This window comes from Quercus robur, chromosome 2, assembly GCF_932294415.1.
Source record: "Quercus robur chromosome 2, dhQueRobu3.1, whole genome shotgun sequence".
Classification (NCBI taxonomy): domain Eukaryota; kingdom Viridiplantae; phylum Streptophyta; class Magnoliopsida; order Fagales; family Fagaceae; genus Quercus; species Quercus robur.
The window spans coordinates 57888924-57915756 of record NC_065535.1 but is presented as its reverse complement, the minus strand read 5'-3'; the positions used below and the strand labels follow the sequence as shown (position 1 = coordinate 57915756).

At 34.2% G+C, this 26833-nt stretch overlaps 2 protein-coding genes and 1 long non-coding RNA gene across 4 annotated transcripts; 1 reads left to right on the top strand and 2 right to left on the bottom strand.

The window, feature by feature from the left end:
* Positions 1-2650: 2650 nt before the first annotated feature.
* Positions 2651-4594, bottom strand: LOC126714174 (uncharacterized). The gene is made up of 2 exons (XR_007651561.1): positions 4070-4594; positions 2651-2892 (listed from the first exon to the last, which is right to left on the bottom strand). It is a non-coding gene; the product is annotated as an uncharacterized LOC126714174 (long non-coding RNA).
* A 2442-nt stretch (positions 4595-7036) lies between these two features.
* On the bottom strand, positions 7037-13143 carry LOC126714172 (glycerophosphocholine acyltransferase 1). The gene is made up of 8 exons (XM_050414191.1): positions 12915-13143; positions 12677-12796; positions 12495-12552; positions 12308-12408; positions 9731-9826; positions 9549-9642; positions 7817-8054; positions 7037-7621 (listed from the first exon to the last, which is right to left on the bottom strand). The coding sequence occupies exons 1-8, from the start codon at positions 13017-13019 to the stop codon at positions 7261-7263; spliced, it is 1173 nt and encodes a 390-aa protein (XP_050270148.1). The 5' UTR covers positions 13020-13143; the 3' UTR covers positions 7037-7260.
* A 7268-nt stretch (positions 13144-20411) lies between these two features.
* On the top strand, positions 20412-25242 carry LOC126714170 (protein PLASTID MOVEMENT IMPAIRED 1-RELATED 1). 2 transcript variants are annotated; one of them, XM_050414189.1, is made up of 4 exons: positions 20412-20552; positions 20666-20769; positions 21185-23472; positions 23558-25242. In XM_050414189.1, the coding sequence occupies exons 3-4, from the start codon at positions 21185-21187 to the stop codon at positions 24714-24716; spliced, it is 3447 nt and encodes a 1148-aa protein (XP_050270146.1). In that variant the 5' UTR covers positions 20412-20552; positions 20666-20769; the 3' UTR covers positions 24717-25242. The 2 variants fall into 2 exon arrangements, with proteins under 2 accessions (XP_050270146.1, XP_050270147.1); XM_050414190.1 differs by having other exon boundaries at positions 20492-20548.
* The last annotated feature ends 1591 nt before the right edge of the window (positions 25243-26833 follow it).

Here is a 26833-nt window from a genome sequence, read left to right as displayed (position 1 = left end):
TCTCCACATTTTTTTTTTTTGGGTTCGTTACTTGGTTTCCTAAGACCTCTGCATGTATATTCTTATCTAAGACTTTTCCTTGTTTAACTTCGATATTGTTGTTGGGCAAAAAACATTTTTGTTAGATATTTATGATTGTCCAATTAATAGATTATCGTTTTAATGCTGCTAGAATTTATAAATAAGTTGTCCAAAATCGCTTGATGATGGGTATGATACCAGTTTGGTGTGTGTATTTGCTATGTACCAATGGGTGGCCGACGGCATGTGGAATTGGTTTAACATAAAATTGATTTTTTTTTTTTTTTTAGATTTGGCCACGGTTTAGGGGCCTTTAGATTGGGCCCTAAAGTGGCATGGCTGGGCGAAGCCCGAAGGGCCCATAAAAGCGAGTTTGAGGGTTAAAAAAAACACTCGTTCAATTAACAGGGCAGGTTCAGGAATAAATAAACCCACCTCAAACTCAATCCGTTGCCATTCCTATTCAAAAGGGTTTGATGTATCTAATGATGATGTGTTGACTAGACTAATGAACTTGGGTTGAATCCTCTTGATTGCATTAACAATATATAGCTTTTTGAATTAAATTTTTTTTTTTTCAATTGTCTTTTGATATAAACAATGGTCAAATAGTTTTTAAGTACTCCCAACTTTTCATCTAGGTTCTGACGAGTCATTTTCCATATCATTAGACATTAGTTCAAGAAATTAGGCAACTATTAGACTTGGCGGAAAAATGGGCTTTTACCCTTTTTTTTTTTTTTTAAATCTAGCACAATGTCCCTGTTTTGAAACTATTAAGCATCGTGTCCCTATTTTTAGAACTCAATTTTAACAAAATCGAGTTCGGTATAAAATCGATATTCTCAAGATCGAGTTATATGTAAATTTTTAATTGAAACTCGACTTTAGCAAAGTCGAGTTTTAAAATTAAATGGTAAAATATGTATAGAAATCGACATTAGTAATGTCAAGTTCCACTTGTAACTCGATTTTTTTAAAATCGAGTTTCAAAGTAAAGACATGGTACTTAATAGTTTCAAAACAAGGGTATTGTGCTAGATTTTTTACAAAATAAGAGCAAAATAAGCTCAGTTTCCCCTAGACTTGGCACGTTTACATTTTTTAGGAAAAAAAAAAAAAGACTAGGCAATGGCACTTTCACCATATGAATTGTTTTTTTATTGGACTTTTGGCTTTTGGGCCACTAGATATGTCACATCATGATTCAATAATAATTGATGGTATGTCATGGAAACCTCTGTTATTTAAGGTCTGTTTGGATATTGTTTATTGCTGAAAATTAAAAATTGAAAACACTGTAACAAAATAATTTTTAAATGTGTGAATAGTATCGTGTGACCCATTTTTAATGAAAGTTTTGCTGAAAAAAGAAATTTGTAGGTCTCGTAAATAGTACATAGGACCCACCGACAGATGCTGGATGCAGCTGAAAATTCATTTCAGCTATATCCAAACGTACACTTAACATGCCAAAACCCTTGCATATCTTTTTTCTTTTCTTAATATTTTTAATGTTAGATAACTAGCTATACGATAAAAGTTTTTTTTTTTTTTTTTAAGTCAAGAAAAAAAAAGTGAGAGTTAAACCAAGCAAGTGCGAAAGCCCTTGTATGCATTCCAAACTAATACAATTTTTTAAAAAATATATAAATAATACATACATTTTTTTTTGACAAAATTTCTTTTTTTTTAGATAATTACAACATGCTGCTAACCCGCAACTGGAACTCTTTCCCTCTTAGACCCCCAAACACTTTGTATATAAAAATATGTCAATTTAGTTACAAAACCTTTAACTTTTTTGACAATTTTTTAAAGTTCGACTCTCGGATTTTTTACCGACAACTCTTAATTTATTAAGTTTCATTAAAGCACTTTTTTGACAATTTTTTAAAGTTTGATTCTCGGATTTTTCACCGACAATTCTTAATTTATTAAGTTTCATTAAAGCAAAACCTTAGCTACCGTTCACGTGCTGAATCTACCAAATCTCTCCTTTTCTTTTGGAATAAAATTCCAAAGTATTTAGCTTTAGCCCATTCCAAAAAATACCTTTGAGACCCCACTGAAAATTCTCTCTCTCTCTCTCTCTCTCTAGTAGTTTAGGTTCACCCAACAACCAAAGCCAAAAAAAAAAAGGTTCAGTTTATTCATTTTTGTAAGTCATACCTACCAATTCATGCCAGACAATGGGTTATGCTTTTCTCCATCTATTTTTTGCCTACACTTTTATATGCGTATTTAACATTTTTTTTTTTTGGAAAGTGTGATAAAATATATTTATATTTTAAAAAATTATATATAAAAACTAAAAGCTAGCCAAAAAAAAATCGAAAAAACAAATGGACACACATACATGATTAATCCCAAGGCAAATTGTTTGTTACAAAACTGAAGGAGAAGCCATTAGTTGGCTGGAGTTGGATATAAATTAAACATGAATGGCCTATGCAGCGGAAGGTCAGCGTGTGAAGTAGGCCTCATCAGAAGGCATCAAAAGATTTTGAGAATTTGTTCAACACGCATTGAGGAAGAAGTTAACTACTACTACATATGGAGTGGAGTATTCATTGGTGAGAATTGGAAGTAAATATTGGATTACAATTTGCAACATAGTTTGGCTCCATTAAACTTTCAACGAAACCCTTCCATTTATTTCATTATTTCCCCCATTATGCACCAAATTAAGCTTGCCAAAATGTTGATCATAATAAATATATACAAAGCTTCACGGCAGGTGCAAAATAAACTCCCATTCCTTCTTTGGAATTGTATTTATTCTCCATACTACACGAAAACTTGGCGTGAAGAAATTCATATGGCTGCAGCATTTATGTCTTGATCTACCATCCAACAGATCCAAAGAAACTGGAACAGAAAATAATAAATTCAAATAAAAAATGTTAACACTGGTATACAAACATCCAATATCATAATAATAATGGGTAAATTCAACATCAAGCCAGGTCATCATAAGATGTCAAGCTTATAGAATAAAAAAAGTCATTAAAATGCATGACACTATACTAAAACATCAATGATTTTTGTACAGTTTCTGTTTCAATAAAATCTTCTTGCTTTTCATAAACAAATAAAAAAAACATCAGTGATTGTACACCATACTTTCAAGACCGACCAACAATGTTAAAAATATGCACGAAAAACTTAAACAAACTATGGCATTACGTTTTTGTCATTTTGTATGCTTGGAATGATTGGTACCTTACCTTACCTTCACTTTTGTGCTAATATCTTAGTCCACAACTGTTTAAATTCTAACCAATCATAGAATTAATAAACTTTTCATCACTAACATAGCATCTTCTAATATTAGAGAAATGCTACATATCCAATAAAATAAATAAATAAATAAAAACACAAAAAATAATGTTACATATAAAATAAAATAAAAAAATTTACAATATTTTTAGTGATTCTTATATAAGCTTAGTAGTAGGTTTTAATTAGCCCAACTGAGATAAAGTTCCTGATAATTGTATAAAAAATTTGGAGTTTAATCTTGTTTACACCAAAAATTGATTAATGTCTGAGTCTAATATTAGTATTTATTTACTTGTCAATAATAACTTTTCATCTCTACAGTTTTGTGCAAGACTTATTGTTAAGATTATCGTAATTTTAGTTTCGTACACCCCAGCTATTTCTCAACCAACAATATAGCATCTGTTATCAACAAAAGAAAAAAAAAAAAAAAACATTATAGCACCTAATTTATAGGGTTTTCTTTTTCTCAATTTTTTCCTCTTTAGGATATAAATGAGACAAGAAGATCATCTATTTTAATTTTCAACCCAAACATCAATAGGAAATTTAGAATTCTGAGGGAAAAGTTATTAACTTTTCGATGCCAACTGAGATCAAACACATTCTGGGTTCCATACTTCTATAAAGAGATTCATGAAGCCCCAGGAAAGAAAAAGTTTTCCAAATAAAAAACCTCAGACTAATAATTCTTTTGAAACCCTTTAAAGATATATTCAGCTATATAATCCCAGAAAAGAAAAAGATTCAGAGAGCTAAATACCTGAGTGATCGAATGGCAACATGTTGAGTGAGAACATTAAAGAAGAAATTGGCTCCGTGGAGAAACAGAACGACTCCAGTACACCCTAGCACAAACAATTCCACCATCATCGATCTCCTTCTTCTTTTTGCTACTGTTTCAACCAAACAAGGCCTTATTATATATATTTCCACACGCAGAGAGAGAGAGACAGAGAGAGTGAAGAGTTTATAGAGTTCTAAAGCCAAAGAAAGAAGTCTACATTATTATTGTACCTAGAAAAGGGTGTCTTTATATTTATAATACTTTCAACTCGACCAGAGTTTTAAGGTTAGTTAGACTAATTCTTAAAGACACGGACTCATAACAAACGTGGGTTGGTGACGTCATCATCCATATCCAATTCACAATTGTGATAAGTTTCACTTTCAAGTTTCACCCCTATCTTAAGCTCGCTTCAATATGTATTGGGTGTGAGCCACGTTGGATCTCCTTCATAGTGTTGGAATTATCTGTTTGATGTGATGTATTGAATGGGTTAGGTGGTGGGTGTATGGAGTTTGATGTGCTTTAGGTGTAGTGGATTTTAGAATGGCAGGTGAATTTTTTAGAGGTTTTTTTGAGAATCTTTCGAGAATTTTTTAGAGGTTTGAGTAGTAGAACAATGATAAGGACTAGTCATACATTAATAATAATAATAAATTATGTGACTCGGATCAAGCCAAACCGACTACCGCCGCCTCGCTGACTACTGTATCACATCAATAGTGACATAAAATTTTACAACTTTTTATCACAACTTGCAACTTAGTGAGTTATAAGTTGTAGAGGTATAGACTCATCATTTTACCTCTATTATTCATAACTTGTTATGATAAAAGTTGTTGAATTTTATATGTCCCTAACATTACTCCTTTTTTATTATGGGTGTGGACAAATTTTGCTGAATTTTTAGAGCGCGCTAATGTCAATGTCATTGTGGTTTTTGTGTGTGCTCGTAAATCGATTTCATTCTCTAGCCAATTGAAATTCGATGCATTGCAAGGCATGTTGATTGTTGACAACCACTTTCCACCACCACTTAAGCCTCTGAAAGGGATAGGATATTGTTTGGTGTTTGTGTGCGTTCCAGACAAGGAAGGAGTTAGAATTTCTATTGAGGGAGGGGGGTCCAGGTATGAAACTTTTTTTTTTTAATTTATGAAGATCCAAATTAGCATTGTGCAAGCAACTTAACTAAAGATTAAGTAGGAATCACAATTAATTTATGTTATAAGTTGATAACAATCTATAGTGGGAGATTTTATCAAAAACAACAAATGTTTACGTAAAAACTACATAAAATAAGATATATTATTCGATTTACTAGATAATATTACAAAGTTCCTTACAAAAACAAAAACTACTAGAATGTTACAAGAATCCTCACTCTCTCTCCACAATTCTTTCTTTAGTGTTTTTTTGGTCTCCTTTTATGTGTGTCGCCTCCGTTTTGCCCTTATCTTCTCTTGTATTTACTCTTCTTACTTCTCTAGGATGTGCTATCCCTATATAACTGGAAAAAAAATTTTCCCATCAGACTTGTCCTTTCTTATTTTCGTCATGAATTGAGACTTTTAGGGCTTCTTTTACTGCTTAGGCCTGTCCTCCAACATTAAGGGTGTGTTTGGATAGAACTTATTTTGCTGAAACTGAAAACTGAAAACTGAAAACACTGTAGCAAAATAATTTTTAAATGTGTGAATAGTATTGTGGGACCCATTTTTAATGAAAAAGTGGCTGAAAATTGTAATTTGTGGGTCCATGAACAGTGCACAAATACACTGTTCACGGAAAAAAGTCAACAAGTGCGGCTAAAAAAAAAAACTGAAACGCAGGAAACGCAAAACGTAGACGCAAAAGCTCAAAACAAACACACACTAAATACGACTACGCCAAGCCGGTGATCCTCATTAATGTGGAGATTACTGTCGAATCATCAAAAAGCTCCCTCGGACAATCTCATACCTTCTAGAATTATTCATTGGGAGATCGGAAGGTGATCTATCTCTATTAGCTTGGTATGGATATTGATTTCCAATATAGTCCTCGGTGAGATCATCCTCGGATTTTGGGTAGCACCATACTAGGTCCATGGTCCAAGGTTTGGTTCTTTTGGGGTGGCTCAGTCTTAAAGTGAGCCAGGCTTTAGTGGGCTTTATCTTTATCCATGGCCCAATTTTACATGGGCTTGAGCTCCTTAAAATCATGCTCCTATAATATATATATATATACATATATAACTAAATATCAAAAAAACAAAGGCAAAATAATTATTTCTTAATAGTTAATACACTACCATGTAATTATCTATGAAAATGAAATTCTGCATCTTTTAAATCTCGGAAAACATAGATGATTAATTCCATACTAAATGTCACAGCAATTTCCATTTTTATATATAAAATCAAAGAGTATTATAAAATTTGTTTGCGACAATTTTTGAATGGACTGAAATGAAGGGAGAGAGCCCAAAAATAGGGTTTTTAGAAAATGCAATACAGTGAGGAAGTCGAACCCAACATTCCAATATTTGTTAAATATAGGCTACGGTGCATTACAAGAACGAGCTCAAGGTGCTAGACAACAGAAAAATGGCAAAACATGTGAAATACATAAATCTGAAACTTTTCATCACATATTGAGAGAGGTGGTATCACTAGATTTTAAAGCTAAGCATTGGAATCCTAAACAAGTCCCTATGATTTGAAGGCAAAGCATTGCTTTAATATTTCAACACTTAATAGCATTATAAATTGCAGACCAAATGGCAAGAGCGGCCAAGTAGAGGAAAACACAATAAAATCACCATTAGCTTGCAAAATGGAAGAATTTATAGCCAACTAAGTCTGCTGCTCAAAATCCAGTAACTTCACCAAGCTAAAAAAAAAAAGTAATACCTAGGTGCACTTTATCACAATACACAGCAGGATATTGTTGACTCGAAAATTGAAACACTGCCATGATCAGATTCCAATCTGAATTCTACAAAATTTCAAAATCTACAGAGGTGCATATAGCAAATAAAATTATTCACAATACCCCAAGATCCAACTTTAACAAACAAATCATTAGCATTGATCTGCTAAAGAAACACGATGCTATTTATAAACTTTCTACAAAGTATGACTAATTTGTTATAACTAGTGACTACTACCAAAATCACTTAATTTTCAGGACTGGCCTGTCCCAGTAGAATTATTCATCATTGTGGTATTTTTCGTCACACTGGAGGATTGATCTTGCTGAGTTATTGGGTGCATTTCCAATTTCTTCTTCTCCTTAAGAATCACCTGCCTAGGCATTACCTCCAGCAGAAAGCTTCCACCATACCATACAGTAGCAGAAACCTTCAGTATTTGGAAAATCACGTGCAATTTATATGACAAGAAGATGGGGACTGTAAGTGCCATGGTTGCTACAGTAAACAAGCCTTGGAACACAATGTACATGAGCAAGCGATTTTCATCCCCGAGCAAACCACTTAAGCGCCACCAAATATTGTTAGCTTTCTGTGCCTTTTTTGAGAGTTCCCTACCAAACCAAGAAGTCAGTAGTTAGGAGATTGGGCACATAAATTAGGTGGTGGTGGAGGGGGCTGTTGGAACTGGGAGGCAAAATTCTATCCAACAAATTAAATCATAGAAAATTAATTTTATAACCAGTAATAATCACACAACAGTTGATAAATGTGCAGTGAAACACTTTAAGAGGGAGAAAGTTGACTACCTGTAAGAAGTCATGACTTCAGGATCTCTTAACAGCCTTTGTCGACGTAGGACATTGACAATGAGAAAATAGAGAGCCTGCCATAGGGTATAACCAACTAAAGGAACCAGAAAAAGCCATGTCCAAAGGTAAGAGTTACCCTCCACATATGGCCAAGAAGCTCTCTGAGAAGTTCCTTCAGGGTGCATGGCTGCAAAGGTTGCTGGGTCCCACCATCGAATGGTGAAGAAAACTATACCTGAAAAGGAAAAATATTTCATTTAGTATAAGAGAGCTTACTAATGATACACCACGAGGGATGTAATACATCATAAACCTGGGGCCTATCTTTTGGAGGAGCCCAGAACAGTAGTTGTAGTTAAGTTGTCTTTGGAGTATCAATCCCTGACTGCCGGATACTAGAGTTTCATATATTCACAATGTAAATTGATTCCTCAAAGGAGATGAGTTTCAGTCTTAATTTTTGGGATGAAAATAGAAGCGGGAGAGAAGAGAGAGGGGGGGGGGGGGGGGGGGGGGCCACTGGGAGTTTCTTTTTCCCCTTAATTTTCTGGTTGATATTGTGGCAGGAATGGACTTTAGGTTGGGCTTGAGTAACCTATGATGCTGAAGTTGGTTGGGTGTGGGTTAAGATTTTAAAGCCTATTATCAGACAGGGATCTACATACAAAATCCTTTGAACTCTATAACTATCATTAGGGAAGATCTCTCTAACTATCTGCACAGGCATAGCTACTAATGTGACTAAATATACAGATTGATACTGCAAAATGACAAAACTAGAACAATCTCCAGCCCAAAAAGTGCGCTACTTTTTCACCCTCCAAAGTAATATGTAAAGAATCACAGGTCTAAATGCTACCCATTATACTGTTTGAGACTTTAAGGCATCAGTCTGCAAAAGATATGAAACCAATGCAAATTTTTTGAAACCTAACTATAGTTATTCAACACAGTCGAATTACAGAAATCAATAACTCTAGGCATCATGATATTTGACATGGGTTTTCGACCAATAAAGTAAATATCAGGGTATCAATGACCAAACCTACTCGAAAGAACCCATACAAATCTACAATTTGCTAAAGGCAGTCAAAACTTAAGATGGCTGATGGCCTAACCTAGCATGAAACTCTTGCATGTTTAAAAAGGTTCAGTTCTACCGAATCAGAAAATGTATATGTAACAACTATAATAAAAAAATATGCAAGGATTCTAGAACCTTACAAGATTCTGATTAACATATATAAGATAGAATTCAAAGCCAAATGTATGGATTGGTAAGTCACACGTGCACCAATAGGTCTTGAACCACAACATCACCCTCTATTTTCCTTTTATAAAGAGAGGAGATACCATATAAGTTAAAGCTCATTGGTAATTCAAGTTTAATTACGTCACATTTTATAATTTTTTTAACATAGATACGATCAATAGTTCAATTCAGAAATTGACTAGTTTTTGACAAATATCAATCATTCACTTTTAAACCTTACGTCTTTTCCTTCCCCCAGGAAATTATTAGACAATTGTTTAAAGGTACTTAACTGGACTCATTAATCTAGATGGTACCTCCCCATTTACCAAGTGCATGGGGGAGCTGGAGGGCCCTAGTTCAAGCCAGAGGGGGCTTGGCATACTAGCATACATATCTCTAACCATTTCAAAAAAAAAGTTTAAAGGTACGAAATAAAGAAGGCCACCAAAAAAAAAAAAAAAAGGTTCAACTCACCAGGTAAAAGATGTATAAGGACACTAACAATTTTGTCAACAGAACTGAAAACCAAGCTACAGCGCCAAACAATTAATGCCCACGCTAATGGTCCCTGCAGTACCATAGAAATGAGCCAAGAAATTGGACAAGTGAATCATTTCCCCATAGAGGTGCAAAGAACCCTAGGAGTACTTGCTCACCTCAGCAAATGAGAAGCAAACCATAAAAAACTTTTCATTCCTTGGATACAAAAGAAGGTCGATCAAGAAGATTGTATTTGCATAGTAGCAAAAATCCTGAGACACAAGAACAATGATGTCACTTCCTCATTTTTCATCTTAGGTTACTCCAATAATGAAATATACATATAACAATCTAAAATGATCATAAGTCATGGTCCCTAGAAACTTTGGATTATTGGGGGAAAAGTTAAAATTATAAAGTGGAAAACTAATGTAAAATAAACTCTCTCAAGTTCTCAATAGGATGCATTAACTAAATATATATACCTAGTAATAAGAATTTTTTGCTGCACCAAAATCTCAGTCACACAGCTTTCACGAATTACCATTCATTTTCCTCTCCACTTTCTATCTTCTTATATGGTGTTCACTTCCATTTAGAAGTTAAGAAACAATCCAAATAATGGAAAAAGAATTTTTATGTTTATTTTTTTAAACTGCGAATGTTTCTGTCATACATTATACCGAGAAGTCTTTCCTCAAGAGTCAGCAACCTCAACCCAAAAATCCTTTTTGGTGTAAAAAAAAAAAAAAACCAAAAAGGATTTTTGGGTTGAGATTGCTGACACTATCTTGTTTTGTGATGTAGAGGTGGAGCAAGTCCTTCATGTTTGACTGCTGCTACTTTGTTTTCAGGCTATGACTGGTCTGAAGGTTAACGTAGCTAAAAGTGAAATGGTGCCTATAGGGAGGTAAATAATGTGCATGTTTTGGCAGAGATTTTGGGTTGTAGGGTTGGGGCCTTTCCAATAACTTACCTTGGTATGCTGTTGGGGGCGTCCCATAAGTCCCCCTCTATTTGGAACCCTATTTTGGATAAAATTGAACGGAAGCTAGCAGGGTGGAAGAAACTGTATTTATCAAAAGGGGGTAGGCTGACTTTGCTGAAAAGCACGCTATCTAGCCTCCCCACTTATTTTTTATCTCTTTTCACCATCCCTACACATGTGGCTAACAAAATTGAGAAGCTACAAAGGGATTTCCTGTGGGGAGACCCTAAGACTCATTTATTGGGTTGGAAGAAGGTGTGCATGCCTAAGGCCAATGGAGGCTTGGGTATTAGGACATTGACCACTTTCAATAAAGCTTTACTAGGAAAGTGGCTTTAGCGTTTCGGGGTCGAGGAGAATAGGCTTTAGAGGAGGGTGGTAGCTTTGAAATTTGGGGAAGATTGGGGGGGGTGGACCTCTAAGTTGGGAAGGGGTGGCCATGGTTGTGGTTTGTGGAGAAGTATTCGGATGGGCTGGAAGGTTTTTTAACAAAAATGTCCAATATAAGGTTGGAGTGGGGGATAGAGTGAAATTATGGAAAGATAGGTGGTGTGGAGATCTTCCTCTCAATTTGGCTTTTCCAATCTTGTACAATTTTGCTGCAAACAGAGAGGCTTCCGTACAGTCATCTTTGATATGTCAAGGGGCAGAGGATAGGAGAATTTGGGATGTTCGCTTCAATCGAGGTCCTAATGATTGGGAGGCAGATCTGGTGGACGAGTTCCTACGTCTCCTGGCATCCAATTTACCTTCAGGGACTGAGGGTGATCGTTTGAAATGGAAGTTGACAAAAAACGGGGATTTTACTATCCGTTCATTTCACCATAAGTTACATGGTTCTTCTTCTGTTGTTTTTCCTTAGAAAGGCATTTGGAAGGTTAAGGCACCCCGACGTGTCTCTTTCTTTGTGTGGACAACAGCATGGGATAGGATCCTCACGGGAGCTAACCTGCGACTCAGGGGTTTTGACTTTGTCGACTGGTGCATTATGTGTCATTGCTGTGGTGAGACAGTGGATCATTTGTTGTTACATTGTGGAAAGGCTCATCGGCTGTGGTGCTTTGTCTTTAGGATTTTTGGGATTTCTTGGGTTCCCTCACATACGGTGTCAGATCTTCTATTTAGTTGGTGGAATTGGTTGGAGAAGCATTCCTCTTACATTTGGAACTTAGTTCCGATGTGTTTGATGTGGTGTATTTGGAGGAAACGCAATCAGCAGACGTTTGAGGATTTGGATAGATCCGAGGACCGATTGCTTGCTATCTTTTCTGGTTCCCTTTTTGATTGAGCTAGGGTTTGGGGACTCACATCTAGTGACTCTCTTCCTCTTTTCCTTAGCTCTCTTTTTTTGTAATTTATGTTTTATATGTTTTTGCTTTTTTCTTTTTGTACTTCTGTTTTGCTGATGCTATTTTGCATCTAGCAGTTTTCTTGAATATAATTCTTCTTACCTATCAAAAAAAAAATCCTTTTTGGTGTAACAGACTAACAGTCACTACTGCAATCTGTTGATTGCACACAAGTATATGACATCACTGTGAATGATTCTAGTCCAGTCCCCATTTAGTTCCAACCCCCCAAATTCACACAATAATAGAAATGACACATGAGCCTATGTTTAGTAACTACATAACCAAAAACACAAATTTGCCATCAGAATTCAATACCCCGCTGCCTAAAAAACCAATTAAGCTTTATAAATCAATAAATAAATGAACTCAGGCAATTATGGAATATAACAAATTCTCAATATTGTAAAACTTACCAAAAGATAGTAATGCCATTTCATGAACCGATAGTATATCCACCGGAGAGGAACAAAAATTACATAGAATAAGCAATACACATAGGGAATATCTTGGGGTCCTGACATAGAAATATCAACAAAAAGAGAAACACATAAGCAATTGGTGTATTTAAAGCTTTCTATGAATCAAAACAATTCTACTCACTCGCTCCCAATAGATAGCAAAACGCGCCAAAAGCAAGCACCCCCAAAAGATGTGTCACCTACACATCAAAACAAAAATCACAGTAATATAATAAGATTCGATCCACATATTAATACATCCAATTAATTATTTTTAAAAAATTATAAAATAATAATAAAAAGCTTGAAAAACAAAAAGACCACCTTGTTAATGAACCTTTCGTGTTCCTCAGCTTGTTTTGCGATCTTAACGGCCTGTTTGGAGAGGATCTCCTTCGTCTGAACCGCTTGTTTCGACAACAACTCTTTTGTTTGAGCCACTTTCTACAACAACCAAAAAAAAAAGAAAAAAACCAAACATACCCAGATCGTAAAAACGAATGAAATTCACAACCCAACATTCAAAGACAATAAATTTCACAGATTAACAACCATAAAGTACCTTAGACCGGTCCACTATCTTCTGCTTCACCTTCTGAAACGAATCTTCATTCATGTCCTCCATAGTCTCTTCGTTGCTCGACATTCTTTTGCTATCAGAGTTCATGCGCAGGTAAAACTTTAAAAAGGTTCTTATAACTCTGAGGTTAATTAATTAAATACATCTCTATTTGTGAGTTCAAACTTCAAAAGGTGTTTTTTCTCAAAAAAAAAAAACTTCAAAAGGTATTTAGTGCTTCTATCAATATCAATGTCGGCAATTAGGTAAAGTTCTATAGTAAGTAGCAGTTTAGCTCTAGATTTTTGCCCTTCTGTGTATACGTGGCTACAGCCTTTTTTTTTTCTTTTTTCTTTTTTTGCGAATAAAAATACTTATTACTAGCTATGCTTAGAAGATTCTTAAGAATAAATCAAATATAACCCTATTTTATTCCCATGAATTTTATTAGATCCTTTATCAAATCAAACATAAAAAAAAGTTACATTTTTGTGCATTAAGATTGTCAGTTATCATATTTCGAGAAATTTAGACCTCATTTGATAGAGTTGTTAAACAATTCATTTTCAATTTTTAAACAAAATTACGTATATTTTCACGCATTTTTTCACCTACACGTATTTCAAAAAATTACATACAACGTTAATCAAACTTTTCTATCAAACGACCCTTAAACGCAATGTAGTTTTCTAAATTAAACGCACTCTTAAATGAATTAGAAGCCCAAAAGGTTGGAATTGTGCATGAGAATTTGATTTCTTTTTCTTTAAGTGCAATGCAAGTCATCATGCATCCCATCCTATCCTATGTCACTCGAGAGTGTGTGCAATCTTGAGGGTTTGATTTAAAAATAAATATATAAATAAATAAATAGTGGAGGGTGTCACTCGAGAGTGTATGCAATCTCGAGGGTTTGATTTAAAAATAAATATATAAATAAATAAATAGTGGAGGGGTTGAAGTGGAAGAGATTTTTTTTTTAATAAGTAGATACTAGATAGTAAAAGTGGAGAAGGTGAGAGATTAACATTGGATTATCACATACTTTATATAATAGTAATAATAAAAATTTTTTTGAGAAAATATAATAATAATAATTAAAAGAGGGATAAAACATAAAAGTTCCCTTAGTAGTAGTAGTTGTTTTTATTTTTTTTGGTGGAGAGAAAAAAGTTCTCTTAGGGTCTATTTGGATGGATACCCTTATTACTGAAAACTAAAAATAGTGTAGCAAAATAAATTTTAAATGTGTGAATAGTACCATGGGACCCAATTTTGAAGAAAAATTTACTGAAATCCGTATTTATGGGTCCCATAAACAGTACACAGGACCCACACAAAAAACGCAACTACCAGCATAAACGCAAACGCATTGCTATCCAAACTATCACTCAGATAAGAAAAGTATTTTATTCTGATTTGAGATGCTCCATCAAGGAATATTCCACTCAACATTGTCAACAAAGGGCGACGGGTTTATTAGAGATATGGGTTTGAAAATAATGGACCCGGACCAGGTCCACCATGAAGAAATATTTGAGAAGATAAAATGGTAAAATAATTAAAAGTTAAAATTTTTTACTTAATGATTGAGATTAAAAATAAGTTTTTAACTTTCACCATCAAAATGCTATACATGCTCAATACGAAAACAATGGGGCAAAATAACATTATTGAATGAGATGTATCATTCATTCTCTCCGTTTTACTTTTGAGAACTCACTTTTATAATAATGGAAAATTTGTCACTACTCTCACCACGCTCCAAGGTCTGAGCCTCTGAACAACAACAGTTTGGTGGCGCCTCTAAAAATTGAGAGTGGGCCATTGTTGAGGCTGTAACAAGTAGCAACAATAATTAAAATCCAAACATTACAAATCAAAATACATGTTTAAGTATTTGAATTTTCACATCATGCTTGGCATAGCATTGTCTGCTAATTCTTGTAAGTATTTCATTTGAAATTTGCCTAAAGGAAGAGAGAAAAAAACTATATTATAAAGAGTAGTGTTTAATCCTATTTTAAGTAGCATTGGCATTGTTCATCAAAAAAAAAAAAGTAGCATTGGCATTGGGGATCGTAGAAACCCCCAAATTGTAAATTTATAGCATCAAAACTTTAAAAGTATGCATTATCCGAAACTTTAATTGTAAAATAATTTACAATTGTGCTACAATACCATCTTTTAAATAAGATGGTGTTGTAACAAGATGGTATTTTTTAAAAATAATATTTTATTGGATTTTGGGTTTTATTTGGGTATTGGATTATATTATTTTAGTGTGTGGATATATTATTTTAATGTGTTGTATGATAAAATAAAAGTTGGGATGTTAGATGTATTGTAAAATGGTATGGTATGATAGATAAAGTAATTTTTAAACTGATAAAATGAGATATTTTTTAAATACCGAATGCTAATGTTCTTAGTATGAGTAATTTTTGAAAACGAAATTAATTGGAAGCATAGCGTAGCATATGGAATGAGTGCCACAGCCACCGTACGCATTTTGCATTATCAGGAACATGTTCTGATACTATGCGTTGTATTGTCAATTGTGTATTTGCGGGCTCTGTTCAAAAAGCATGGTTTTACAAATTGGACCAGACCAGCCGGTCCAACTGGTTGAACTGGGAATTAGTGGGTAGTCCGAACTAAAAAATGCCAAAAATCAGGTAAAAATTGGAAAAAACCGAGAATAGGAGGCAAATCTGGTTTTGCCCCTGATCCCATTTTTAAAACCATGTCAAAAAGGCGTGGGAAAAAAACTTTTTTGTTTCAAAATTTTAGAGAGGGTCTAAATCAATAAAAACTAAGTTATAAAACTCAATTTTCATCATTCAAAACTAAAAGAATGTGGGGTCAACTAAATCATAGTTTGTTTGGATAAATAATGTGAGGCCCACTAAATTATAGTTTGTTTGGATAAATTCTTGAGTTAAGTTCTTAGAGTATTGACATCAAAGATGTGAAAAATGCTATTTTATAAGTCAAAACACTAAAATGGTCTCTACATCAAAAATGTTATATTTTAAAAATATATAACTTTTAGCTACAATAAACTGCCATCTCCGATAGTTTACTGTAGCTAAACCTTTAAAAAAAAAATTGTGGCACAAGTCTCCTTTCCTCTTTTTTCTCTTTTTAGTTTTTTATAATGTTTATTGCATACGATATATTGTTTTATTGTATTGTTTATATTATTTTAATGTGTTGTATGTTAAAATAAAACCTTTAATATTGGAAAAAGTATTTTGTATCAAATGATACCGCTAACATGGTATCATTTGATACTAAATACATTCTCTTAATATTGGATGTATTATAAAGTAAGTTGTTAAAATAGATAAAGTGGTTTTTTGAGTTGCTAAATTTATTTATTTTTTTTTTATGTTCTGATATGAATGCTCTTATTACTATAAACTCAAAATTTTGAGTTTGAGTAATGAAAATTGAAAACAAATTTTTGTTATTTTCGAATTATGAAATATGAGTTATGGCAAAGTTGTAAAAGAACCAAACTTGTGGGATTCATTCTCCTAACTTGTCCTATTCACGTGATTCTCGTGAAAGAGAGGGGACCTTCACAGAAACATTTGCGTGTGTGCAAGCGTATGTATTACGATTTGTTTCTCACACATACATCATCATGATAGTGAAACAATTTCATTGAAAATTGAGGGCCCGTTTGGTATAGCAACTCAATAACTTGTTTTAGTTTTTAAACAATATTACACGTATTTTCACACACTTTTTCACCCACATGTATTTACACACATGTTTTCAAACAACAAAATACATATTTTTAAGTGCATGTACCAAACACTGCCTTAGTGTTGAACTGCTGATGCTGGTGCTAATGCCTCAAGCCAGATGAATAGCAATCGTATCATTACTTGTATAATGAATAAAAAAACCACATTTTAGTCCATTAATTTTAAAATTTATCCGCATCAATTTATGTAACAATGTTGTGTAAAAATAATTAATTATTACAATAACCATATAAATTTATATGGGCACTATTTATTTTACATTTAGCTTTTTATTATTTCTTTACATATCTTAAGGATGAATGAAGAGAGTTAATAATTATTGTTATGTGTGAAGAAAGATAAATAATTATATTTTAATATTTTAATGAAATATAACATAAAATACTTAATTTGACGTAAAGTGTTTTGAAAAGTTAACATATAAAATACAAAAAGTAGATTTTTATGCTAAAAGAGATGAGAATTTTTGTACTAGCTGTGCAAATTCTCATGTGTAAAATTAAGCCATTTTTCTATTTTGCATTTTCTTTACGCAAATTGTCTAAGGTGAAGACTTAAAATGGACCTTTGATAATTCAATAATATAAGTTACAACGGGAGAATAGGCCTTTGTGTATTACTGTAATTAAATATCATTTAAATAATATTTAGTTATTAACAATTGATTTAATTAATGTTCTATACTATGATTTTTTATTTGAAATCTATTTATTCTTACTTTTAATTACAACTAATTCACTTGAGTGGTGGTAGAGATACTACAAAATTTATTACATAGGCCTTACAAATTGACTTGTCCCCAGTTAGTAAAATTGACTAAACAATTTTTTTATTATTATGTTGTTTAAGTGGTGCTAGTCATATTCTTGCCACATCAATTTGTTGATCTTTTTTTAGGGGGATGATAAAACTATTACAAATTTTACTACTAAAAGTTTACAAATTGATGAGGAAAAGAATGTGATTGGTAGCACTTCAACAATTAAAATAAGTATTTGAATTACTTCTCATGATTGCTAACACAATAATTTATAAGACCTATTAAATAAAATTTATAGTATTTTTGGCGTTAATCAAAATTTTGCACTTTCTTAATAGTGGATTTTTTTTTATAAAAGAAGTTAAAAATCACTTAAAAAAAAAAATCCCCTTTCTTTGATAGGGTCCTAAGGCATGTTTTAAGTGGCCTGGGCCTAGAGCCGGCCTTTTGACCACCTCAAAATTATATTAATTATGATCTTAAGCTAACTTAAATGATCACTTCCATCTAAAAGATGTAGGAAATTCACAAAAAAAAAAAAATGAAAAAAAGATGATGAAATAAGAGCATTTGCATCAAGCAATGCAAAATAGAAAATGTACCACTTTTACGCATTCAACCCCCAAAATCATCCACATTAGAAGCTAAAAGTGTGTAAATTTGCAAAACTGTTACAGTAATTGTATAAATTTGCACTGACACTATTTACTTTGCATATAATTTTTTATTCTTTCTTTACGTATTTCGAGGTTGAAGAAAAATAGTGGATGACAGTTATTTTGTGTGAAGAAAGAAAAACAATTTTAAAAAAAAAATTTAATGTAATATAGTGTAAAATATATAATATGATATGTGATGTTTTGAAAAATGAGTATATAAAATAGAAAAAGTAAGTTTTATGTTAAAATAAATGATTTTATTTTTATGAACTAATGTGAATGATATAATTATATAAATAATTCGGTCATATAACATGTTTAAAGGTGTGTCAATTATGTAATAAAATGAAAGGAGTTGGCCAAACCGTGTTACATGCTAGTAAAGTATTTGCAGAGACCATACGGGGACAGCTAAGCCTGTGATTCTAAGTAACAACTAACAATCTTCTTGAACAAAAGACAAAAGAATTATTTAGCTTTAATCACAATTGGTGCCACATATTTGGTCATATTATTCTTCGTGCCTTAAAGTTTCTTCATATTTTATTCATACCCAAACGTTAATTAGGTAGTTGAATGATTTTAATTACAAGTTTATCAAAAAAATGATTTTAATTACAATGGATAAAAATAGGTGAGACAACAAGAATTTAGATTAGATTTTTCAGCCTTCATTAATCACTTTTTCCCTTCTAGAACGCTCTTGGGTGTTCGGTGGTACCATGGAAAACATAAAATTACCAAAAAAATGTTTCTTGTGGTCAATAGACAATAAAAAAACATGATCAGAAGATCATAAATATATATTTTGAAATGTTACATATGACAAATCATCATGAATAAACTCTACACCACACAAAAAATTCTCCCGATATTTTAAAGCTCCTTTTTTGCACTAATCTCACCGCATAAACTAACTATCGATTGGCGTTGACTTGAACGTATACTTTTAGTCATATTCCCACTTAAATATTTGTGTAAATTCTGAATATTGGTTTTTTCCCTCTCTCTTTTTGGAGTATATTTGTGTGAACTAAGTTTTTTTAATCATATAATTATTTATTAATTAGAATTACAATAGATATTTATGATTTTTCATGGGAATCAAAAAACAAAAATGATTTATGGCACACGGCTGTAACCATACACTAAAAAATGAGTTTTTTTTTTTAAATTTTTTTTATTTTATAAAATAAGTCATTCTTCATAAGACACTATTAGCTAAAACAAATAAAGTCTTTGTTCTAACTTATACTTAGTTTTATCTATAAAAAAAAACTTATACTTAGTTTATTGTTGGAGAACAATAAATAAAAATAATTACTTATATTTTCACATTCTTCTTAAACTTAGCAAAGAAACAAGATAAGTATAAAAAAAAGGTTTTAATTTTTTTTCACACATCCAACTCTATGTTGTGATGTCAAGATAAAACTTTGGGATTTTGTAAACCAACAACCAAAAAACTTGTTAGTACTCCTCCATGAACGGATGGCAACATGATAGAGTGGATTGGGATCATAAATGTCCTGACTCTTGTTCCCTTTTGGGGAGTAAAAAAAACCAAAAACCAGCTTTTGGCAATGGCAAATTAGATCAATGCAAGGTATGGGTGAAGACATTTTTTGCTATCCCTAATTAGGTAGCCTAACCATTAATGAGATAAAGATGAGAAAAAAAGGGAGGGATGATGATGTGAGTGATGAAAGAGAAAAAAATGACTGTGTTTAGGAGAAGATAAATAGATATGTATAAAAATATTAAATTATAAATAGTATATGCATAAAAAAAATTAAATTAATTAATATAATACATAAAAAAAAACTATTAAATTATGGCTAAAATGTAAATTGCACTATCTAAGTTTCAAATTTATTCAATTCAGACATTTCATCAAATTTCATTGAAAAATTATCATTAAAGATAATATTTTTTAAAAATTTGTATTTAATATTTAATTGCATACTTAATGGAATATTTTAAACATAATTGGATGAAAAACCTGAAATGAATAAATTTGAAACTTAGAAGATTTGATTGAACGAAAGTAAAATTAGAGATTGCAATTTACATTTTAGCCTTAAATTATTATTTTATATATATACACACACGAGACAAGCTTTGGCAAAATCCATTCTTGCCTTGTTCTCTCTTTGTTATGGGAAAAACTCATGTGAAGTAGCTAGGTGAGAAATTTATTTATTTTTGCTATCCTACATGGGTGTATTTGGAAAGAAATTGCAAAAATAGAGCAACAAACATAAAGGGTAAAAAAGTATAATGTAGGGAACAAAAATATATACCCAAATACAAGGCACCTAACATTAAAAATATTCTCTTATACTTTTTATGGTTTTGAAGTGGCAGCGGCAATTCCCAGACAAAGACAAAGACAAAGAGAAATTGGTGGGAGAGGGAGACAAACGCGCCTCAGACACCGTATGTAAGTGTAACCTTAAAATTTCGCTTTTCCCACTTATTATACGTTATTTTGTAAAAGTTTGAAAATTTTCAATTCCCATGTATTGCTAAAAGTCCAAAGTTTTGAATTTTCAGAAGGAGAAGCAACCTATCACCTATGACTTCGATCGGGTAGTTTTTTAGGGTTTTTAAAGATTCTTATTCATCGGAGATTTTTGTTCCCAGCTAGCTCCATTTAGGTAATTCATTTTACTAGTTTGTTTCTGTGTTTATTTATTTATTTTTCAATACAATTAATATTGTTGCATTTAGACATGGAAAATCATACAGTAATTTTCCTTTTCAATTGTAAAAGAGAACTTCCCGATAAATTTTGAGTGGTTTAGATTTGCTTATATATTTACTTTTTTTTGAATTTTTTTTTTGAGTTTAGAGTAGTGGGTTTTGGTTTGAACTGTGTGTATGTGACTATGTGTGTGTTTTAAGTGCAATTAATATTGTTGCATATACATAGAAAATGTTACAGTAATTTGCTTTCTCAAATCCAACAAAGACTTACCCATTAGATTTTGAGTGGCATAGATTTAGATTTATTGTTCGTTTTATTTATTTATTGATGAGCTTAGTGATGGGTTTTTTTGGGTGTGGAAAAAGATGATGTTGTCGAAAGTTGAAGCTGGGAAGAAGACTGGTGAGGATTCAAGTAATAGGAAGTTGTTAAATGAGATTGAAGCTATAAGCAAAGCCCTATACCTCGACAAAAATCCAGCTAGGAGTTCAATTCCTAAGGTCAATACTCGGTCCAAATCGACTGGAACAGCCCACTTATCCGATCCCAATTCGAAGCTTAAACATGGTGAAGATGACTCGTCGCGCAAGGAGAAGGAGAAGAAGTCGTCCATTTGGAATTGGAGGCCTTTGAAGGCCTTTTCCCATATCCGAAACCGTAGGTTTAACTGTTGTTTTTCTCTCCTAGTCCATTCAGTTGAAGGGTTGCCCTCGGATTTCAATGGTAGTAGTCTTTGTGTGCATTGGAAGAGGCGAGATGGGATCTTGGTGACTCGTCCAGCAAAGGTTTTGCAAGGCATGGTGGAGTTTGAAGAGAAATTGAATCTTACATGCTCAGTTTATGGTAGTCGGAGTGGACCACACCATTCGGCAAAGTATGAGGCGAAACATTTTTTGCTCTATGCTTCTGTGTATGGTGCGCCAGAACTTGATTTGGGGAAGCATCGGATTGATCTCACAAGGTTGCTGCCTCTGACTTTGGAGGAATTAGAGGAGGAAAAGAGCCCAGGGAAGTGGTCGACGAGTTTTAAATTATCGGGAAAAGCTAAAGGTGCATTGATGAATGTTAGTTTTGGATATTTAGTGATCGGTGATAAACCTGCTGCTCCTGGAAGCCCTGAGGTGTTGAATACAAGGCAGAATAGTCGGAGTATTGTTAAAGCAGAGATGAAATTTGGTCAAGGTGATGGCTGGAGCAGAATTCAGCGTGTCGGAAGTCTTCCTAGCATAACAAACCAGCCGTCTGGTGTTGCATCACGGTCTGTGGAGAACGTAAAAGATCTTCATGAGGTTTTGCCTATATCAAGGTCAGAACTTGCCAGTTCAGTAGATATTCTGTATCAGAAATTGGATGAAGATAAGATGGATTATCCAGTTGACAAGCCTGAACTTAATGCCTTTACTGAACATCTTGACCCCATCAAACCATATTCCGATCCTATATCTGAATCTGGTAAAGAAAATGTTGAAACTGAGTGTGAAGATAATGAGTTTTCTGTAATTGAACAGGGCATAGAATTGCCATCAAAGGAGCCTGTGAATTCGGAGGAATCAATTATAGAGGTTGCTGATGCTGCTCCAGTAGAAAGTCCCAACATTGAAATTGACACTGGTGTACAGGTAGCTTTTGAGGATGGCACTAAGCTTGAAACCAAGGATGACAAAATGGGTCGATGTGATAATGAGCTTGTTTTGCATGACTGCACTTCCGAAGACGATGTCACATGCACCAAAAGAGCACTTATGAAAGAATTAGAGTCAGCTTTAAATACTGTGTCAGAATTGGAGACAGCAGCATCTGAATCTCCAGAAGACCATGAGAAATATTTGGACTTTGAATCAGATTATAAAACAACTAGTAAGGGGAAGTCAATTAGCTTGGATGATGATACTGAATCCATTGCGAGCGAGTTCTTAAACATGCTGGGAATAGAACATAGTCCATTTGGCTTGAGTTCTGAGAGTGAGCCTGAATCCCCAAGAGAGCGACTGTTAAGACAATTTGAGAAGGAGGCCCTTGCTGGGGGATGTTCTTTATTTGATTTTAATGAAGGCAGTGGTGACCAAGTAGAATGTGGCTACAATGATCCAAGTGACTCTGGGTGGGGGAACTTGTCCGTGGATTCTGAACTCTCATCAGTGATTCAGGCTGCCGAGGAAGAGCATCAGATAGCAACTCAGGCAGAAAGGAGCAAAACAAGGGCTAAAATGTTGGAAGACCTGGAGTCAGAAGCCTTAATGCGTGAGTGGGGCTTGAATGAGAATGCCTTTCAACATTCTCCACCAAAAAGCTCTGGTGGTTTTGGGAGTCCAATTGATATACCTCCTGAAGATCCATCCGAATTGCCTCCTCTTGGAGAAGGGTTAGGCCCTTTTCTTCAAACAAAAAATGGAGGATTTGTCCGCTCTATGAATCCTACCCTTTTCAAGAATGCTAAAAATAATGGGAGCTTGATCATGCAGGTTTCAAGTCCAGTTGTGGTACCTGCAGAAATGGGTTCTGGGATAATGGAAATATTGCAGTGTTTGGCTTCAGCGGGAATTGAAAAGCTTTCTATGCAGGCAAATAAGTTGATGCCTTTGGAAAATATCACTGGGAAGACAATGCAGCAAGTAGCATGGGAAGCTGCACCCACTTTGGAGGGACTTGAGAGGTTTGTTACAAGCTTAATCTTTCTTTCTGTTTTATGTCTTTAGGTAAATGTTATCTTGATTGTATATTATCTCTTCCTGGCACAGCCTATCTTTGTTGCAGCATGAATCAGTCATTGATCAAGACATGTTTGATGGGCAAAAGATAATTAAAGGGAGGTCAGCCAGACCCAGGTCTAATAACTTGGGTTCTGGCTCTGTAGGCAATGAAATGGGCTCAGAATATGTCTCCCTTGAGGATCTTGCTCCTTTAGCTATGGATAAGATTGAAGCACTTTCAATGGAAGGGTTGAGAATACAATCAGGGATGTCAGATGAGGATGCGCCTGCAAACATTAGTGCACAGTCTATTGGGGAAATTTCAGCTCTCGAGGGTAAGGGGATTAACAGCAGTGGGTCCCTAGGTTTGGAGGGAGCTGCTGGATTGCAACTGTTGGACATAAAAGACGGTGGTGATGATGTTGATGGGTTAATGGGCCTCTCGTTATCTCTTGATGAATGGATGAGGCTGGATTCTGGTGATATTGATGATGAAGATTGTATCAGTGAACATACTTCTAAAATTCTTGCAGCCCATCATGCTAACTCTTTGGAAATGATCCGTGGAGGTTCAAAGGGTGAGAGAAGACGGGGCAAAGGCTCTAGCAGAAAGTGTGGTTTACTGGGGAACAACTTCACGGTAGCACTTATGGTGCAACTTCGTGATCCTCTACGGAATTATGAGCCTGTTGGTGCACCAATGCTTTCTCTTATTCAAGTAGAGAGGGTATTCGTCCCACCAAAGCCCAAAATATACAGCACAGTTTCACAGGTAAGGAACAGTAATGAGGAGGAGGATGAATCCGAGTCAGCAGAAAAGGAGACAAAGGAGGAAACTAAAGAAGATAAACCTTCTGAAGAGGAAGGCATTCCTCAGTTTAGAATCACTGAAGTCCATGTTGCAGGTTTGAAAACTGAGCCTGGAAAAAAGAAGCTTTGGGGTACCTCAACCCAGCAGCAATCTGGTTCCCGCTGGTTGTTAGCTAATGGAATGGGAAAGAGCAACAAACATCCATTTATGAAGTCAAAGGCTGTTTCTAAGTCCGCTGCCCCGTCAACAACAAAAGTGCAACCTGGTGATACCTTGTGGAGCATCTCATCTCGTGTTCATGGTACTGGAGCTAAATGGAAGGAATTGGCAGCATTAAATCCACATATACGGAACCCTAATGTTATTTTACCAAATGAAACTATCAGGCTGTGCTAAGTGGTGCATGCAATTTGATCTGGCTTGTGATGGGTTTCACCCTTCAACAAAAAATGGTTGATCTCATTGTTTTTGCTCGTCAAGATCGGTAAATATTTGTTAATCATGGGCAAGATTAATTAGTTCATCTTGCGATGAGATTGCTATGGAATCCATACCTTGAATGGCTTGAGACAGAACAAGGTTGGTGAGTTCTGCTTGTGGGGTGTTCTCTTGTATCTACTGCAAATATGGTCAACGGATATTTATACATGCAATACGGGATGAAAGATGATTGGTTTTGCCATATCTTCATATTTTTTCTTCTGTAAATCTGTTATCTATGTAATTATGCATGCTTGAATTGTTATTTATGTACTATTGAAGGCATAGTTTCAGCCCACCCACATTAGCCAGTATTTGCATGCAAAAATAATGTTACAGTTGTGGTCTTCGTAGCAGCACTCAGTGGATTGTTTAGTGTGCTGAAGAATGGAGAGAATTTGTCACAGTAACTTTAATGAGGTTTCTTTCCCTGTCTTTTATATTTTAACAAAGTGCGCTCATGTCCTTGGTCTTTTATTAAAGAAATACTATGATTTACTAAAGTTGCATTTCTTTTTTTCTCAATAAAGAGGGGAAAAAAAAGGAAAAAAGCCAAGGCACTGGAAGGAAGCAAACGCTGGAATGGGAGTGAGCAGCATTTTCTTCTTAAATTATCTTTCACGGTTGGCAAAGATGGCCATTTGTGTATGAGAAATTGTTGTTGCACACCATGAAGTGCACACACTGTACACACAACACTTGGAAATTGTATGTTCAAAACACGATTTTGGTTATAAATTTGAAATTGTGTTTTGAACTCACGATCTTAGCTAACGTGGTGCACATACACGTTACACACTGGTGTGCCATTAATAGCGCTGTGTATATGGTGATTTGAACCATAACTGCATTGCTTTGATAGTCAAACGACTCTGCCAACCATTCAATCTTGGGAACCTGGTTTCCTAATTCAGGCTAGCATGTTTCTTTATTAAGAGGAGTGAGTGGCTAACAACCTAGCAGCAGGTGGAATGGAACCCAATCAGCTTGGCTGGAGACAATTTCTAAATAGTCATCTTAAGCACATCATATTGTAAATCAGCAGAGATAGACATCAATACCAGCATTTTTCCAACTTTAACAACTTCCTTAGTCCTGACAATAACTGAAGGGATTGTCAATGACTTTTACTCAGTTGCATTTGTTGCTATAGCCTAAGGATGGCAATTTTGCTATGTCCCGTTTTAACCCACCCCGCCCCACCCCCACAAGGGTTTTTTCCGCCCCGCAAAGGTGGTAGGGCAGGAATGGGGCAATATTTTGTCCCCATACCCCAGGGCGGAGTAGGGATGGGTTTAGTATTTTTATTCCCACCCTGTCTAGCCTCGTCCTCGGCCTGCCTCGTCCCCACCCTGCACTAATAAGAACTATAATTGTAAATTTAGTAAACCCTAAATCACTAATATTTAAAGTGGAACACAAGACGTGGGATAAAATATTTTTTATTCTAATACCTACTGCCGTTCTCTGACCCTTCTCCCTTCTTTGTACGTGTTTTTTAAGTTTCAAATATTGCCATAAGCCAATTAGCCATACTCCACGCCAACGTTGCTTTTTAGGTTCATCTCACTCACTATCTTCCCTTTTGTTTTAGTCAAGGCCGGCCCAAGGCCCCACAACCAAAAATAAAATAAAATTCTCTACTAAAAAAAGGCCCCATCTCTTTATGTAAAAGGCCTAAAATTTTATAAAAATATAATTTTTATTAAATAATTGGTACTTTTTTTAAGAGTGATAATAAAGATACTACAAATTTTACTATAAGTTTAATTGACATGTTACCAATCACATAAAAAAGTAATTCAAATACAAATAAATTAAGTTGTTGAAATTCATCAATTACAGTCATTATCACATTATATTGTGAACATTTTATAGTATCTTTAGTATTTTTCTTTTTCATTTCTAATAAGGCTTCCAAAATAGGAGACCAATAGAAATTTAAACCAATTGAAATCCTAAAATGTTTAAAAAAAAAAAAAAATGCTGCAAACTTGATAGATCATCAATGATGACTAATCTCCTCTAGTAGT